Source organism: Anguilla rostrata, chromosome 18 (assembly GCF_018555375.3).
Source record: "Anguilla rostrata isolate EN2019 chromosome 18, ASM1855537v3, whole genome shotgun sequence".
NCBI lineage: Eukaryota > Metazoa > Chordata > Actinopteri > Anguilliformes > Anguillidae > Anguilla > Anguilla rostrata.
In genome coordinates, this window is record NC_057950.1 from 24,269,550 (window position 1) to 24,286,078 (window position 16,529).

At 47.9% G+C, this 16,529-nt stretch overlaps 1 protein-coding gene across 1 annotated transcript in view; it reads right to left on the reverse strand.

Annotated features, from left to right (window-relative positions):
• eys (eyes shut homolog) overlaps positions 1 to 16,529 on the reverse strand; it is a 337,977-nt gene that overhangs the window by 231,072 nt on the left and 90,376 nt on the right. The window contains exons 13-17 of the mRNA XM_064318175.1: positions 11,783 to 11,905; positions 11,151 to 11,264; positions 6,713 to 6,826; positions 6,165 to 6,278; positions 1,625 to 1,822 (exon numbers count right to left, since the gene is read on the reverse strand). Coding sequence (XP_064174245.1) covers positions 1,625 to 1,822; positions 6,165 to 6,278; positions 6,713 to 6,826; positions 11,151 to 11,264; positions 11,783 to 11,905 — 663 coding nt within the window. The remainder of the gene's footprint in view (positions 1 to 1,624; positions 1,823 to 6,164; positions 6,279 to 6,712; positions 6,827 to 11,150; positions 11,265 to 11,782; positions 11,906 to 16,529) is intronic.

Genomic DNA, 16,529 nt, shown 5'->3' on the forward strand with positions numbered 1-16,529 from the left:
CGGGCTGCCGAAAGGGCGGGAGTGGCGTCCCGTCTCGGGCTCTGGGCGTGTCCACGCGGCCGCCTGTCGTCCGTTATTCTAATCGCGCCGCGGCGGCGGGTAACGGTGGCAACGGTTTGGATCGGATCGGATCGGATCGGATCGGATCGGTTCGGATCGGATCGGATCGGATCGGATCGGTTGGGTTCGGATGGGATGGGATCAGTTCGGATCAGATCGGGTCGGGTCGGTTCGGTTCGGTTCGGTTCGGTTCAGTTCGGTTCGGTTTGGATGGGATCGGATGGGATCGGATGGGTTCGGTTCAGATGGGATCGGATCGGTTCGGATCGGTTCGGATCGGATCGGCGCATCAGACGGAACGGCTCCGCTCTCGTAAAAAAACTCCCGATCAGCTCCGGTCGTGACCCGGGCAAACAGAAACCGGCGAATCATCAGAGTCGGGGGAAAAGAAACTAAAGAAGATAAAAACAGCTTAGGATGGGCTCTCAGTGGCGGTGTCCTGACTCAGAGATGCGTGACCTTATGGACCTTACAGGCTCTGCAGTCTCACTAAGCACTGTGGCCATAGGAGGAGGCTGTTAAACACACTGAAGTGATGAACCCTGGTTGCATGCAGAGAAGTGGATACAGGATTTATAACGATGGAAGTACATTACCTGCTAATGAAAACAGGGTGGGCATATTTGCAGTGTTGTGCAGACATGCTGCTTAGCAGGGCATTTGCTGGACCAGCAGCCTGGTCCTCCATCCCTCTGTTCCTGACCACCACCCCTACCCCAAGTCTGCATCATCCACTTACCCACAACCCCACCCCAAGTCTGCATCGTCCACTTACCCACAACCCCACCCCAAGTCTGCATCATCCACTTACCCACAACCCCACCCCAAGTCTGCATCATCCACTTACCCACAACCCCACCCCGAGTCTGCATCATCCACTTACCCACAACCCCACCCCAAGTCTGCATCATCCACTTACCCACAACCCCACCCCGAGTCTGCATCATCCACTTACCCACAACCCCACCCCAAGTCTGCATCATCCACTTACCCACAACCCCACCCCAAGTCTGCATCATCCACTTACCCACAACCCCACCCCAAGTCTGCATCATCCACTTACCCACACCCACCCAAGTCTGCATCATCCACTTACCCACAACCCCACCCCAAGTCTGCATCATCCACTTACCCACAACCCCACCCCAAGTCTGCATCATCCACTTACCCACAACCCCACCCCAAGTCTGCATCATCCACTTACCCACAACCCCACCCCAAGTCTGCATCATCCACTTACTCACAACCCCACCCCAAGTCTGCCTCCTCCGTCTGCTGCCACCCAACCAGTCCTGCGCTCAGACTGCTCTGAAACATTGACTCTGCTGAAGCCTGCTGGGCACCTGGAACACGCTGGTCTCTGCCTACACAGTCGGTTCCCTGCCAAAGTGTCATCCTAAATGCCACCCAGGGAGTTCTTCCTTTGCCACTCTGAACTGGCTCTCGTGGGGGGTTTTAGGCCAGGGTATACTGTGAAGCGTATCATAACAAATATTTTCCAAAACGCGCTGTATAAATACACTGGAATTGGATTTTTAATTGACTTCTTTAAAGATCTCCTCACCGTCGTAGCAGAGTCCGTGGAGGCAGGGGGCGGAGCCGCACTCGTTCACGTCGAGCTCGCAGCGGGGTCCCGCAAACCCGGGGGGGCAGCGGCAGCGGGACCCCAGGGGGAAGAGGGCGCGGTCGCGCTCCTCCACGCACTCCCCCCCGTTCTCACAGCGGTCACCGGCCTCGCACGGCGGGGGCTCGCAGTTCACACCTCGGGGGGTAGAGAGGGGGGGGGGGGGGAGGTGGAGGGGGGCTGTCAGTACTTGGAAATGAACCTCAGGAGCTTAGCTGATCAGACCTCATACTGGCAAATGGAAAAGTTTGGTATAACTGTTTTTGTTTTTATAAAAACGTGGAGAGTGAGAGAGGTTTTTGGGGCCAGCTTTAGTAATTTAGGACTGCATGCACAATAAGGCCTGTAAAAAGAGGCCAAAACATGCTTGAATGTACTTATGAACCAGTCATAATGGATCAGCTTCATAAACTCATCATTTCACTTTGAGGACACTGTATAATATTATGCAGACTTAATATTACAAACCAATAAACACATGCCAGACAACAAATAGCCTTTAATATATAAGATAATAAGAGTTTCAAAAACATAAAAACTTTATTCTGGGTAGACAAAGGGACAAAACAGAATGCCCCTAAAGTATGAGTCTTATCAAAGCACTGGAGGATATAAAATCCTGTGTCACATGTATTCACTACCCAGTCAATGTGGTTATCCTGTCCAACCAGATATTAACAACCGCGCTTTAAGATCTGCTTCACATACGTACATTGCAATCCGTTCGTCCACCATATTCTAGCAGATAGATGACAGATAACACACTGATACGAATGCCAATGCTTTCCTCGCATGAATGGCATTTGGAGATTCTTCAGATGTACTCACTACAACTTACTCACCACGAAACAAAAGCGAAAAAGCGGTAAGGTACCGTCATAAAATAAGTTATAGGCTACCGCAAATTACCTCCAGCTGGGTCTCGCATTATAAATTTGGACGATTTCGTCCGCGCGGAACCCGCTAGCGCGTTCGAGACGTGACATATTGAATTCCCGAGCTGTTTGCTTTCGCGTGCGGAGCGACGCGGAGGGGGGAAAGCCTGGTGAAAAATGGAAATTTGATGGCGCGCTCCTCTCCCGACCAAATGTTACCCACGGCGTCCCGCTACCAGCGGCGCTGCATATTTTTGCGGTTGTAGCGGCTCGAGAATTATGCACGAGAGATGTTAGGCTTCTGAGAGACACCCGCGCAGTAAAACTGAATGGAGGCGAACCAGAAATGAGGCATTTAAAACTCTTATTGTTTTATAATTAGTCACATTCGCTTTTACCTCGCCCAATTTAGAATGGCCTAATTGCGTCTGGGGCCCTGTCCCGTCGTTGGGGTGTGGGGGAAATTAGTGCGATTGTCTTCTGAAGCACTTCCTCCTCCTCCGCACTTTTCAGATGCTGAGGTAGCGCAGGTAGGCTGCAGGTGCTCAGTCAGAGTTGGGGAAACTACTCTGAAAGTGTGGCTGTAGAAACTACCAATTACAGTGCCTCACACGGAAAGCAGCTGAACTTCAGCCAAGCTACTCTAAAGAGAAGTGAAGTTGGGGAGCCTACAATTACTCAAGAAATGTACTTTGTAAATAAATAAATAAATAAATAATCATAAACTTTTTTTCACACGGGGAGAACCACTACACAGCTCAGCGGGGAGAACCAGCACTGTGAGTCAGTGTTTGGTCAAACTTGGTAGTTCCTGTAGTTAAATACACTTCAAAATGACACAGAAGAAATTAACTACTACAACCACTACACAAATTTGAATGCACTTAAAACTACTAGAAAACTACTTCAAAATGAAATTAATCTACTAGTTAAACTACATGCAGCTAAACTATTCCCCAAGTGGGTAAGTGGCAGAACTGGGGCGGGGTTGTGGGTAAGTGGAGGAGGCAGACTTGGGGCGGGGGTTGTGGGTAAGTGGAGGAGGCAGACTTGGGGTAGTGGGGTTGTGGGTAAGTGGAGGAGGCAGACTTGGGGTGGGGTTGTGGGTAAGTGGAGGAGGCAGAATTGGGGGGGTTGTGGGTAAGTGAGGAGCAGAATTGGGGTGGGTTGTGGTAAGTGGAGGAGGCAGAATTGGGTGGGGTTGTGGGTAAGTGGAGGAGTCAGAATTGGGGCGGGGTTGTGGGTAAGTGGAGGAGTCAGACTTGGGGTGGGGTTGTGGGTAAGTGGAGGAGGCAGAATTGGAGTGGGGTTGTGGGTAAGTGGAGGAGGCAGACTTGGGGCGGGGTTGTGGGTAAGTGGAGGAGGCAGACTTGGGGCGGGGTTGTGGGTAAGTGAAGGAGTCATAATGCTCAGTCATAATGGTATGATGATGAGGGGGGGTCACCTTCCCTCCCCAGTAGGCCTCCTGGCCTCTTTACTGACCCAGTCAGGCCTTTATTAACAGGATGGTTCTCAGCAGTCACTGTGCTGATATATGCCAGCCGTTCGTGATGCCAATCCGACATCAGCTTCTCGACGACAGTTAGTGAGTGGGGGTAGGGCATTTTTTGAGCTCCCGCCTGTCACTTGTCTGAGTGTCTGAGTGTTGAGATGCATTTTGAAAACTTGGGAAAACTTTTTCTCTCTCTCTCTCTCTCTCTCTCTCTCTCCCTCCTCATTTTGAAAACAGGACATGGCGGCGCGGAGGTGAGGGGAGTTTCGCTGTAAGAGGAGGAGCGGCGCCTGACTGGAAGCTGTCGACAGGTTTCCACAGTGATTTGCGCGGCGGAGACCGCGAACGCGACGCGGCAGCGCTTCTGAAGAATCCAAAATGTCCGCCGGTTTACTGACAAACAGCCGAAGCTAAACCTGCTGAAAGCACGAGCGGAAAAAAACAGACTCCTCGATCCGAGCCCACGGTTACAGAACACCAACAAGCTGAGAAGTTTTTACACTGGCAGTTTAAAAAAAATGGAAGAGCGACAGACAGAGATAGAGATAGAAAGACATTTTTTTCCCTATTTTTTAAAATAACTATTTTATAATCTAGCATATATCGTATATAGTTATCTTGTAATCACAGCTTTGGCAACACAAGTGCCTATATTTGTCATGCCAATAAAGCACTTTGAAATTGAAATTGAATTGGCAGAGAGAGAGAGATGGAGAGAGGTAGTGCATATCAAATCACTTGGCTAAACGAGTAAAGGAAAGACCGTATACCAAAATGCACGTGAATGCTGCAAACCGACATCGAAAATAAAGCAAAATACAACTCCAACTTCTGCTAATTTATGCAAAATGACTCAGAAATAATAAAGGGGACAGGGAGGGGAAAGAAGAATAATTTGGAGGGAAGAGTTATTCAGGAAAGTGTGACAGTGGCGTGCTATAGCATCAGCGGGGTGTCAACCTAAAGCAGACAGACAGACAGGCGGACAGACACAGGAGCACAGCCCAGACGCGCTACGCAGCAATCACCCGCACGGAAACGCTCACCGACACAGTAACGAAGTCTCTTTCCCCCGATACTTATGCTTTTATAAAACTCGTATCGAAACTTTGGGCCAGTAGAATACCCGTTCATTCCGCCCACACTTTTATTATTTTTCTCCTCTTCAGGGTGTAGCATTACATTATCTGGTGTGGCACAGCCTCGGCCAGTTAATTACACAACAGGTGAACCTTTACCGGCGCTGACCGCTGCGAAGCTCTCCAAAGTATTTATTTTCATTTGCAATGAAATATAAGAAGGAAAAAAAAAAAAAACACAGCACATCAAACAAGCCAATTACACAACCCGATTCTAATATTCTGGCACCGGTGCAGTTGGAAAGGGTTTCTTGATATGCTTAGACAGGGCTGAGAGAAAAGCATTAACCTCACTGCGATATCCGGGTCGACCAACATGCGCTCGGAGGTCAATGCTGCGATTTAACCTCCAAGCTGACTGGTAGGGGGCGAGGGGGGGGGTTGCCGTGGCTAACAAGGTCGTGGGCACCGTTGCTCAGTGATTGCTGGCGGGCGGGAGAGCTGGCGCTCTGACCCCCTCCAATCAATCCGGTTAATGATGCCAATCAGCGGCGGTGCGGAACTACGCGGCGCCTGATTGAGATTCCTCCTTTCCTCGCGTCCAATTATCCATTTAAAGTTTGCTCTGTTTTTACCCAAACATGCCCTTGGGTGGCGTCCTTGTTCATCTTCCCCCACCAACTCCCCCCCTCCTCCCACCCACCCATCCACCCATCCACCCCCGCCCACCCGTGATGCGAGAGGTGAGGAGGAGGGCGGAAGGAATTGGATGCGATCTTTTTCCGCGTTGGGGCCAGGTTTTTCTTTTTTTTTCCTCCCATCCCCCCCCCACCCCCCCTTCAGAAAAAGTGCTCCGCGGAAAATGAAGATGTGCTAATGTTTCTAAACCAGCCAAATGAGCTCAGACAGGTGAAAGGAGTGCTTTCTGGAGATAATTAACTTTGCTTTTCACCACCCCCCCATACCCTCCGCCCCCCACCCCACACACACACACACACACACACACACACACCTCATTCCGCGGTGTTCATTACCTGTGAATGGAGCCGCGCACTGGCAGGCGTAATTACCGGGCTGGTCAATGCAGGCCGTCCCGCTCTGGCACGGAGAGGAGAGGCACTCGTCAACGTCCACCTGACACTCTGCGCCTTTAATACGTTAAAAAAAGAGAGAGAGAGAGAAAACGTTAAATAAAAAAACGAGTAAAGAGCCGGGTCAGACCGGGACAGGTGCCTCGGCGTGCAGCCGTGCCCGAGGAGAGGGGGAGGAGAGGAGGAGGAGGGGAGGAGAGGGGGAGGAGGGAAATGAAGATAAACGGACGCCGCCGGGCTAGCGTCATAAATTAGCCCGGGGGGTACATTTGTTTTTAGCGCGCAAACAAACTGGGCTGCCCGGGCTAATCTCTCCTCCGGAGCGGCTCCGCGTCGCGGCCCCCCCGATTTATCTCCGCGGCCCGGCGGCGGGGCCGCCGACACGCTGCGAACGCGCGCGACGGGGTGACGTGAGGGGAGGGGCGGCGCGGGGAGAGAGGGAGGGGAGGAGGTGATCCGATTGGCCGTTCGGGCCCGGCGGTCTCACCCACCCTCGAAGCCGGGGAGGCACAGGCACTCGTAGCCGCCGACGAGGTCGCGGCACGCGGCGCCATGGCGACAGGGCGATGAGTGACACTCGTCTATGTTGATTTCGCATGAGTAGCCTGCAGCCCAGCAAACAGAGAGAGAGAGGGAGAGAGGGAGAGGGGGAGAGAGAGAGATAGGGAAGGAAGGAGAGAAAGGGGGAGGGAGAGGGAGAGGGAGAGGAGGGAGAGGGAGGGAGAGGAGAGGGGGGAGAGGGAGGGAGAGAGAGGAGAGGGAGGGAGAGAGGGAGGGGGAAGGAGAGAAGAGGGGGAGGAGAGGGAGAGGGAAGAGGAAGGAGGAGGAGGAAGGAGGAGGAGGAGGAAGAGAGAGAGAGGAAAGGAGGGAGGGACAGAGATTGACAGAGAGGGAGGGAAGGAGGGAGAGAGAGGGTAGAGAGAGAGATAGAGAGGTAGAGAAAGAGAGAGGAGGAAAGGGAGGCAGAGAGACGGAGACAGAATCCATTATCCTGCCAGATACCAAAAACATCTTTTGATCAGCACATCTTGCAAAAGGTACAATTTCCTTGCTAAAAAATTCCACAAAAAGAAAAGAAAAGACCAGGCTGAATGCAATAAAAAAAAAGTGAGCAAAAAGAATATCACTCACTGCAGTATTTCAAACTGACAACCTGAACAGCATCTAAGTCATATTAAAAATAAAAATGAGTGTAAGGTCCTGTTGCATAGTTACTAAAAATCCGCAAAATCATCCAACCAAAATCCAGCGGTGTGCCATATCCGTAAAGCGATAAAAGGAAATGACAGACGTATAATAGCAGAAATTTCAGAAGACATATTCCGTGCTCTGAACGAGGCACTGAACACAACCGAGAAGGAAAATTATGGGTGGCTCAGTGTGAAGGTTGTCCTTCTGGAGAAGAAGAAAAATAAAAAAATCATAAAACATCATGCAGGCGTTTTGGCTTATGTAATTAAACACCCGCCACAAAACAGCCCCTGGTATTCGACAAATAAAGTTACAAATGCTGCGTCATGCAGAACGTGTCGTTTTAACTGCGGCGACACCAGACAGATTAACATTCAGGGGTTATTCAGGGATTGCTGTAAGTGGTACGTAAGCATGCGTGCACAGCAAAAAGATTAAAGTGGGATTACACCGCTAAATTCCAGACTAAAAAAAAAAGTGAGTTTCAGTGAATGCCAGGGATTTGAGTGGCGGAATCCGCAGTGATCCGCCTACCGGTGAGCACATCCTGTCTGAACCCAGACACGGTACGGCACCGTTTTGAAAAGCGGTGCGTCACTACTGGTGTGCGTCATTATCATAACGAAGATTAAAACAAGAGTGCCTGCATTTGGAATACCCGAATGACCTATTTTTAGGATTTTTTCAATTGGCAAAAATCGTTTTTACACAGCAAAACCAACGTAGACATTAAAGTTGGTGCGTTATTTAATGTACAGTAAGCAGAACATTCATTCAACAGAGCAGTACTTTTTAATACTTCAAATACTTTAAAAACTGTTGTAAGGTCAGGAAAACAAACCTGAATAATCAGAATTCTAAGATCCATAATGAATTAAAATAAAGAAATTTTAAAAATGCCTTCAACCATTATATCTAATTTTTTCTGCCATTTGGTGGAAAAATAGAAACCTTTCCATTTAAATTTCCCTGTCCATTTTCCTTCAGAATTCCTCAGCTAATGCTTGGTCCTCATATACCTCTCATGACAAGCAAGGCATCATTATTCTCCCCAAATGTTTGAAGCAGACGTGCCCTCAATAGGAATATTCTATTTCTCAACCGCTCTCATCAAAATGTATTTTCTCCAACATGAAAAAGACAGCCAATAAAAGACTGAATATTTTTTGCTCCTCTTCCCTGACCCCTGAATGATTAATGCGCATCCGCAGCATTGATTTGGTTGCTATACCATCTTTATGATGCAGAACGGTATGCTGATATCCAGAAAGGGCACCTAAGGGCTCCTCACTACAATAATTATCCTTAATTACCCTTAAAGTGGCCAATTAGCCTGCGTGTGCGCATGTATATGAACTCCCTCATAAGGGGCAAGCTGGATGCATGTCGAAAACAAGCATTTGCTACGGATACACCTCAGCACTTTTTTGTATATTACCTTCAATTGTCGGAGGAAAAGACAATCGGTAGCTCTAATCTAATCGCTCCCTCTCTTTAACCCCGGATCCCCAGCGGCGTCGGCGGAATCGCCCACGGGAATTTGGACTCGCCGCACGTTCGCGGTTTATTAAAAACATATCTGACAAACGGACCGCAAGGTTCACGCTCGGAGCCGGCAGAAGACCGCGGCTAGCGTCCCCGCTTTGGCCCTTATCAGCTCCTCCCCCAAGGCTCAGGGCAAACAAACTAATGGAGATTCCCCGACCCCTGACCCCTCATTACCCGCTGAACCACATCATAAACCTTTTTTAATGTGCTTTCTAACAGTCACCCTCCCTCGTATATCATTGCATGGAAAAAAACAAAAAAAAACCTATACCCTTTCAGATATCAGGTCAATGATTCAGATCCCCCAATAAATCATTTGGAAAAAAAAGTTTTAAATGTCCATACATTGTATTCAAGCCTGGCATATACAATACTTGTCGATGTAAATGTGATAGCAATCCAAAATGGGTCCATACATATTAAAGCTGTTGCCATTTTCTTGCTTTGACAGAAATTTTTTGTCAATCTGATTGGTCTCTAATTAGAACATGACCAACAAGTAAAGCGACCAATCTTGGTGGGGAAAATGTTTGATTGGTTGATTTACATTTTATTGTCTAAATAGCGATTGGTTTCCTTCCAAGTCAATCAACTAATCGAGGAACAGAGGAGGCATCACAACAGTGATTTCATCATGTTGCTACATCCAGGCACAGCTTAACTGCCAGATTTAAAACTCCAGCCGTCGTTCTGAAGACAGATTAGTGCTGCCTGGCAAAATATAGTCCCTAAATTGATTATGTCAGATACTCAAACAAAAAAATCAAAAATAAAAGAACTTTTTTGCTCTAGTCAAGTTCTTGAAGAATTCTACAAAAACAAATCTCAAAAGTGAAAGGCAGTGTTCCCTCGGAAACCCTTGTAGAATTTGATGGCTTTTAGATATTTGCACATTAGAGCAAGTCGATCATGAGATGTTCTATGTTTTTTTTCTTTTTACATTTTCATGTACAGTGTATGTGTGCCAGGAATAATTGCATTATTTAATAAGTTTTGACACTTTAGTTTTCCACAAAGTTACACGTCTTTATTTAAGAGTAGTGCAAAAATGTTCTTTTTTAAATGCATGTGATGACAGGGCTACAGAATTCCAGAAGTCCAGAAGGAAATCTTTAGCTGATGCCAGATCACTGTCCAGCTTTACTTGAAATTTATGGTGGAAGGGTGTCGTCTGATGTGGGTCAGTCAACAGATGATAATGACAAATCAATGTAAACTCCTCCGGCTGCCTGTGTTGTATTTTTGGCTTCAGTATTACTCACAGACTTACACTGCGGAAATATGTGCCATTTTAGCAAAGCAAAGGCCCTGTGGTTTCCACAGCCCTATCTCCAGGCATTGCTTAATGATGTAAAAGTGCAGCCAGACGCAGCAGAGGAGGCTGGGAGGTTGCACTGCAGGGTGTCGTTCCGACTCCATCGTGTGTTTCCACAAACCTCTCCGCACATGTTGTTTGCAACCTCACTTTTTTAATGACATGGTGCAAGTTTCCTCCAAAACAGGCAGTTCACCTCAAGTTTATGTTGCAAATTCTGCATCGTACTCGTGCAATGTGCAATTTTAACATTCATTGGATGGAAAACAATAAAATACATACAATGATATTGAAATGTTTTATTGTTTTCCATCCAATGAATAATATTGTGTGAATTCATACTGGTGTACCAAAAAAGAAAGTAGATAGCAAGCTGGCTAGCAAGTTGTTAGGTAGCTAGCAAAACATACAGTGCACCTGAACCCAAACACACTCGCACACAAGGTCCCATAGCCACAGACACACAAGGTCCCATAGCCGCACAAACACACACACGCACGCACACACGCACACACACACACACACACACACACACAGATGTTTGTATTGCTATACTTGTGAGGACTTCCCATTGACTTACATTCATTCCGTAACCTCTAACCCTAACCCTAACCCCAACCACTACATGCCTAACCTTAACCCTAACCTTAACCTAATTGTAACCCTAACCCTAAGTCCTAACCCTAAAACAGCCTCTTTAACTTGAGGGGACCAGCAAAAGGTCCCCACCTTGCATAGTTTTCCTCATCTTTCTATCCCTGTGGGGACATTTGGTTCTCACACAGATAGTAAAACATGCCCCCACACACACACACACACACACACACACTCTCTGTGTGGCATGGCGTGATTGAGACGCAGTGCCGGGGCTTCACCTGTGAGCCCAGCTGGGCAGAGGCAGCTGAAGCCGTCCAGCTCATCGACGCAGGAGCCGCCGTTACGGCAGGGTCCGCTCAGACACTCGTCTACCTCAATCTGGCATTCAGCGCCTGGAGGGAGGGAGGGGGAGAGGGGGAGGAGGGAGAGGGAGGAAGAGAGAGTGTAAGGGGGAGAGAGAGAGAGGGATGAAGAGAGAGTGTAAGGGGGAGGGAGAGAGAGAGAGTGTAAGGGGGAGGGAGAGAGAGAGAGAGAGATATTCAAGAACCAGCCAATTACTCATGGGGCTAACCCCCCCCCCAAAAAAAAAGCACACCCCTAAAAGAATAACGCTCACTTAATGGTGTAAGGGGGAGAAAGGGAGAGCTCTTTCCTTGCGCTCAAAGAGGCGTCAGAGGACATGATCGAGGTGGAAGACAGAGCTGTAATGGGAACCCGATTCCGATACCGCGGTCCGCACGGGACGGGGCGTCTCTGACCCCGCAGGCGGGGCTGCGTGGGAGCGAGGCCCTGCACATGACCGGCGGTGGGGAGGCGTTGGGGCGGGGCGGCGTTCGGGCGGGGAGGCGTTTGGGCGGGGAGGCGTTTGGGGCGGGGAGGCGTTTGGGGCGTGTCCAGCGCTCTGACGTACCGATGAAGCCGGGCGCGCAGAAGCAGCGGTGGCCGCCCGGGGCGTCTCTGCAGACGCCGAAGGGCCCGCAGGGGCTGTCCTCGCAGGCGCCCGTGTCCGCTTCACAAAACCGCCCAGTCAGACCTGCATCGCGGGGCCGAATACAGACCGGGGTCACAACAGAGCGGCTAACGCAACAGGGCAACACCAAAACCCCTACGTCCCCTCCAATCTCCAGTCCCTCCTCTCAATGTCTCATTGGGTCTCCATAATCTCATCTGAAGACCAAGGGCTGCCTTACGCACTCTTCGGACAAACAAGGGCCTGGATTCAATAAGCATTTCCTGTTAGCTTTGACTGACTGTTTTTTTTCCCTCACAAACTTGTTGAGTACAGTGATTAAATAAATCAATCAATCAATCAATCAATAATGCACTACACATCCACAAAAATAAATTTAGTCAATTTCCAAGCATTTCCAAAAAAAAAAGAACAGGTATTATGTTGTGGAAACGGTCCAGGCATTACGATATCTGTGTGAAATTTACGGTGCCAAAATCCAACATGCCCAAGTGATAATCAAATATTTTAAATTTCAGATGGATAAGCAGATGCAAAAATTATGATTGCAAGCCTGTCATCTGAAATGGAAATTTGGCATTGGATTCGTTCATCTAATTGAGGTTTCAGATGCAATATATCCCCCATTCGAGGGAGTGTGAAAAGAGGCCAGATTAACTGGCTGTGCAAACATCTGCACTGGCCCAAAATATACACCCAACGCATCCTCGTTCCAGGGAAGGTCTTCTCTCAGCGCTAACACCAGTGAAATTTACATATTCAAATCCAGACCCCCTGAGTATTGTCGCGGGGCCTTTTCCTCTGTTACTAAATTATCTCTGAACTCCAGAGGCTGTGGGGTAATTTCCTTATTTACACAAAGTTATAAATGCGGCGTCCTCTTTCAGGAATAGCCAAACACTTCATCACGAAAGGAGCAAGGGGACGAGGCGAAGGGACATGGGAGCCGAAGGGAAAAAATTACAGCGTCCAGGATTATACTCACAACAGCACTGTAAATATTAGGCCATTGCCTGTACGTGTATTTTGAGGCAGTTTTTTCCCCCTTTAACTGCATGGTGTACACAGTTTATATGTGTTTGTGTTTTGTGTACAGAAGGGTTGTAAAATATGTATTTTGTATTTGTAATAGTATAGTAGTGTTTGTATATTATGATACATAGTAGTGTTCATTTTATGACAGGTAATGTATTTGTTGATACTGTGTTCAGGGTATATGTGTTTGTTTGTATACTGTGTACAGTAGGGTATATGTGTTCATATAATGTGTATAGTAGGGTTTATGTGTTTGTATACTGTCTATAGTAGGGTATATGTGTTCGTATACTGTGTATAGCAGGGTATATGTGTTCGTATACTGTGTATAGCAGGGTATATTTGTTTGTATACTGTGTACAGTAGGGTATATGTGTTCGTATATTGTGTACAGTAGGGTATATGTGTTTGTACACTGTGTAAAGGAGGGTATATGTGTTCTTATACTGTGTACAGTAGGGTATATGTGTTCTGAATGGTTTAAGATCTTGACAAAATGAATATAATATTAGAGAAAGAAAAACATATCTATCAAACACTGATATCGCCCATGGGAAAAAGTAATTGCCCCTTTAGTAACTCAACCAATTAACCAAATTTAATTGATAATTACACCTAGCTAACTGACCACAGCCAGGCTTCATTTGCAACCAGCCTTGACTCCAAGCCTCACTCATCAGAGACAAGAAGTCACAACAAAATTTCCACAAGCACACTATGTCACAATCAGAGGAAATTCCAGAAGAGATGAGAAAAAAGTTGTTAAAATATATAAATCTGGAAAGGGAAAAAGCCATTTCTAAGGCTCTGGGACTCTACCAAACCATAGTGGGAGCCATTATCTCTGAAAGGAGAACTCTTGGAACAGTGGGGAATCTTCCGCGACAACTCGTCCAGGAAAAGATCCCAGAAGAACTTCCAAAAAACTGCAGGCCTCTTTAGTATCAGCAAAGGTCAGTGTCCATGACTCCACAATTAAAAAGTGATTGGGCAAAAATGGGATTCAAGGGAGAGCAGCAAGGCAGGAACCACCACTAACCAAGAGAAACAGCAATGCTAGTCTCAAATTTGTAAGAAAGTACCTGAAAACTGTTTATAGTAGGGTACTGTGTATGTGTTTGTACACTGTGAATAAGGGTTTATGTGTTTGTACACTGTGAATAAGGGTTTATGTGCTTGTATTCTATGTAGAGTAGTGTAGACGTGTTGACAGCCAATCCGGATTGCCGGTGTTTAAATCCTTCACCTGAAATAATCCCCCCGCTCCCCACCCAGTGCATTTCAGCCCAGCTGATAGGCTTTAGCAGGCAAACAATGGCACCGGAGTCCTCCGGAGAGTTCCGTGCAGCGCGACGCGTGCTGACAGAGCCCGTCCGCGCGGCGGCTGGCGGGGGCTTCACAGAGGCGTCCCTCCCGCGCGCCCGTTTGTCGGCACGCGCACGTGGTCTTTCACAGGAGAGGGTCCCCTCGGGGGGGCGGGGATCGGACCCGCGCCGGCTCGCCGCCGCCGCCGCCAGCCAATCCTGCGGGGGATCGGCATCAAAGCCCCGATTGATGTGCCTGCGAGGGGAGCGCCGGAATCTTCCGGGTCCTCCGCCCGTCGACCTGGGGCTCGCACACGAGAGCAAGAGCTCCACCACGGCCTCTCCTCGCAGCTTCAGCTTATTTCCACAACCTCAGGCACTGGCCAGCTACTATATATATAACATTTTTTCCAATGTTTATTTATTTATTTGTTTGTTTATTTATTCATTCGTTCATTCAAATTGCAAAGGAGCAAAGCAATTTAGGATTCAGCACGACCGGTTCCAAGACTCTATCAAACACGCTTAGCCGTTTTTTTGGAATATCAAAAAAAAGACTTTGCTTGGATTCGATCAAACCGGACTCGCGCCTCGTGTTTGTAACGCGGGCTGCTGCTCACGAGGGCTAAAAACCCAGGACACCTGGTGGCTGGCAGGAGCCCAGGTTTTTACATTTATTTTTAAGTGAGCTTCTGCCCAGATAATCTGTTTGTGTCCATCTTTGCGATCCCCTTTGGAGAAAATGCTTAGTATTACACCACTTTGCTGCCCGAAAGAAGACCGTGTTGATTGAACCACTGATTGAATCACTTTCCAAATACACATTCCACACTAAGTGACTGTTTTGTGTTTTAAGCAGATATAGCTTTGCATGCGTCTCACCTCGCTTGTGTTCAGCACACAAGCAAAACAGGCATACAACATAATAAACTTGGGCCAACAAGGGGGGGACTCATGTATAAAAACGGGTCTCATTCCAACATGGTCTACCCAATATGGATGCGAACACCATCAGGTTAAAGCTGTACAGTTGGCACTTCAACCTCATACTTGTTGATTCATTTCAAATCCAATGCGCTGGAGCACAGAACCAAAATGACAAAAACTGTGTCACCGTCCAAATCCGAATGGACAGTCGTGGGCGGCATAGCTCAGGAGATGAGCGGTTGTCTGGCAGTCGGAGGGTTGCCGGTTCGATCCCCCGCCCTGGGCGTGTCGAAGTGTCCCTGAGCAAGACACCTAACCCCTAAATGCTCCCAATGAGCTGATTGGTACCTTGCATGGCAGCCCTTTCACTGTGAGTGTGTGTGTGCGAATGGGTGAATGAGAGGCATCGATTCTAAAGCTTTGGATAAAAGAGCTATAAAAAAAATGCAATCCAAAAATGCAGTTACGGACTGCATTATATACATTTCCCATCAGGTGGATTTAGCCGCATGGCTTTGTTAAAGCTAAGGCTTTTAGATGATCATCATCCACTGTCAGTCTAATCCACGCAGCAAATGTGATCATTTGTCGGATCGCGACGCAGCTCATCGTTATCACTGTCTTTATCCAAGTAATCACCACTTAATCATGGCTAATTACCATCTGACACATGTTCAGCTAGAACTGTTCTAGATACATAGAGGATCTACATGAAGTTAAGTATAAACATGGGACTGCTAAAGATGTAGGCCCCTATGTACGGTCTATGGCAATTTTCAGACCTTACTATGAAACCGGCCACCGGCCCCAAATGGGTACGCACAACCACTTTCACTCACCCACTGGCTCACAGGAAAAAGCATGGAAAGAGAAGTTTTTAACCAAGCGTTAAAGATAAAAAATAAAAGCGCGTGAAATTTGGTACGAGAGAATCCCCGCTAGATTACTGCCGTCTCTTCACGCTCACAAACGCATGAAAACGGGACGATCTTCGGCGGCTGAGCGCCATGGCAACCTCACGAGGCGGCGCACATCATATAACTAATCGCCGTCATCATAAAAATCACTCAGCGCGCGTTAGCCTGCGTTTGGAAAACGCGCGCGACGTGAGAAATGAAGGTTACTGCAGAATTTCATTGCAAACTGAAAGTTATGAGCAAAATGCTGCACAGAACCAGGCCACGGTAACACACTGTGCTCTGTACCGAACAGGAGAACACTGCAGGGAAGCAGAGGGTCTGAACAAACCCGGTGTGCAGTAGCCTATTTGAAGCGCACTAATGAGTACGGTACGTGTGGGTACATATTGCAGAGCAAGGGGGGTGTTTCAGTTTCTAAGGAGTGCCGCAAAGGTGTGATCATGCCCCAGAATAAATAAATAAATAAATAAGTGCATTTGATCTTGGCCTAAATGTAACGCA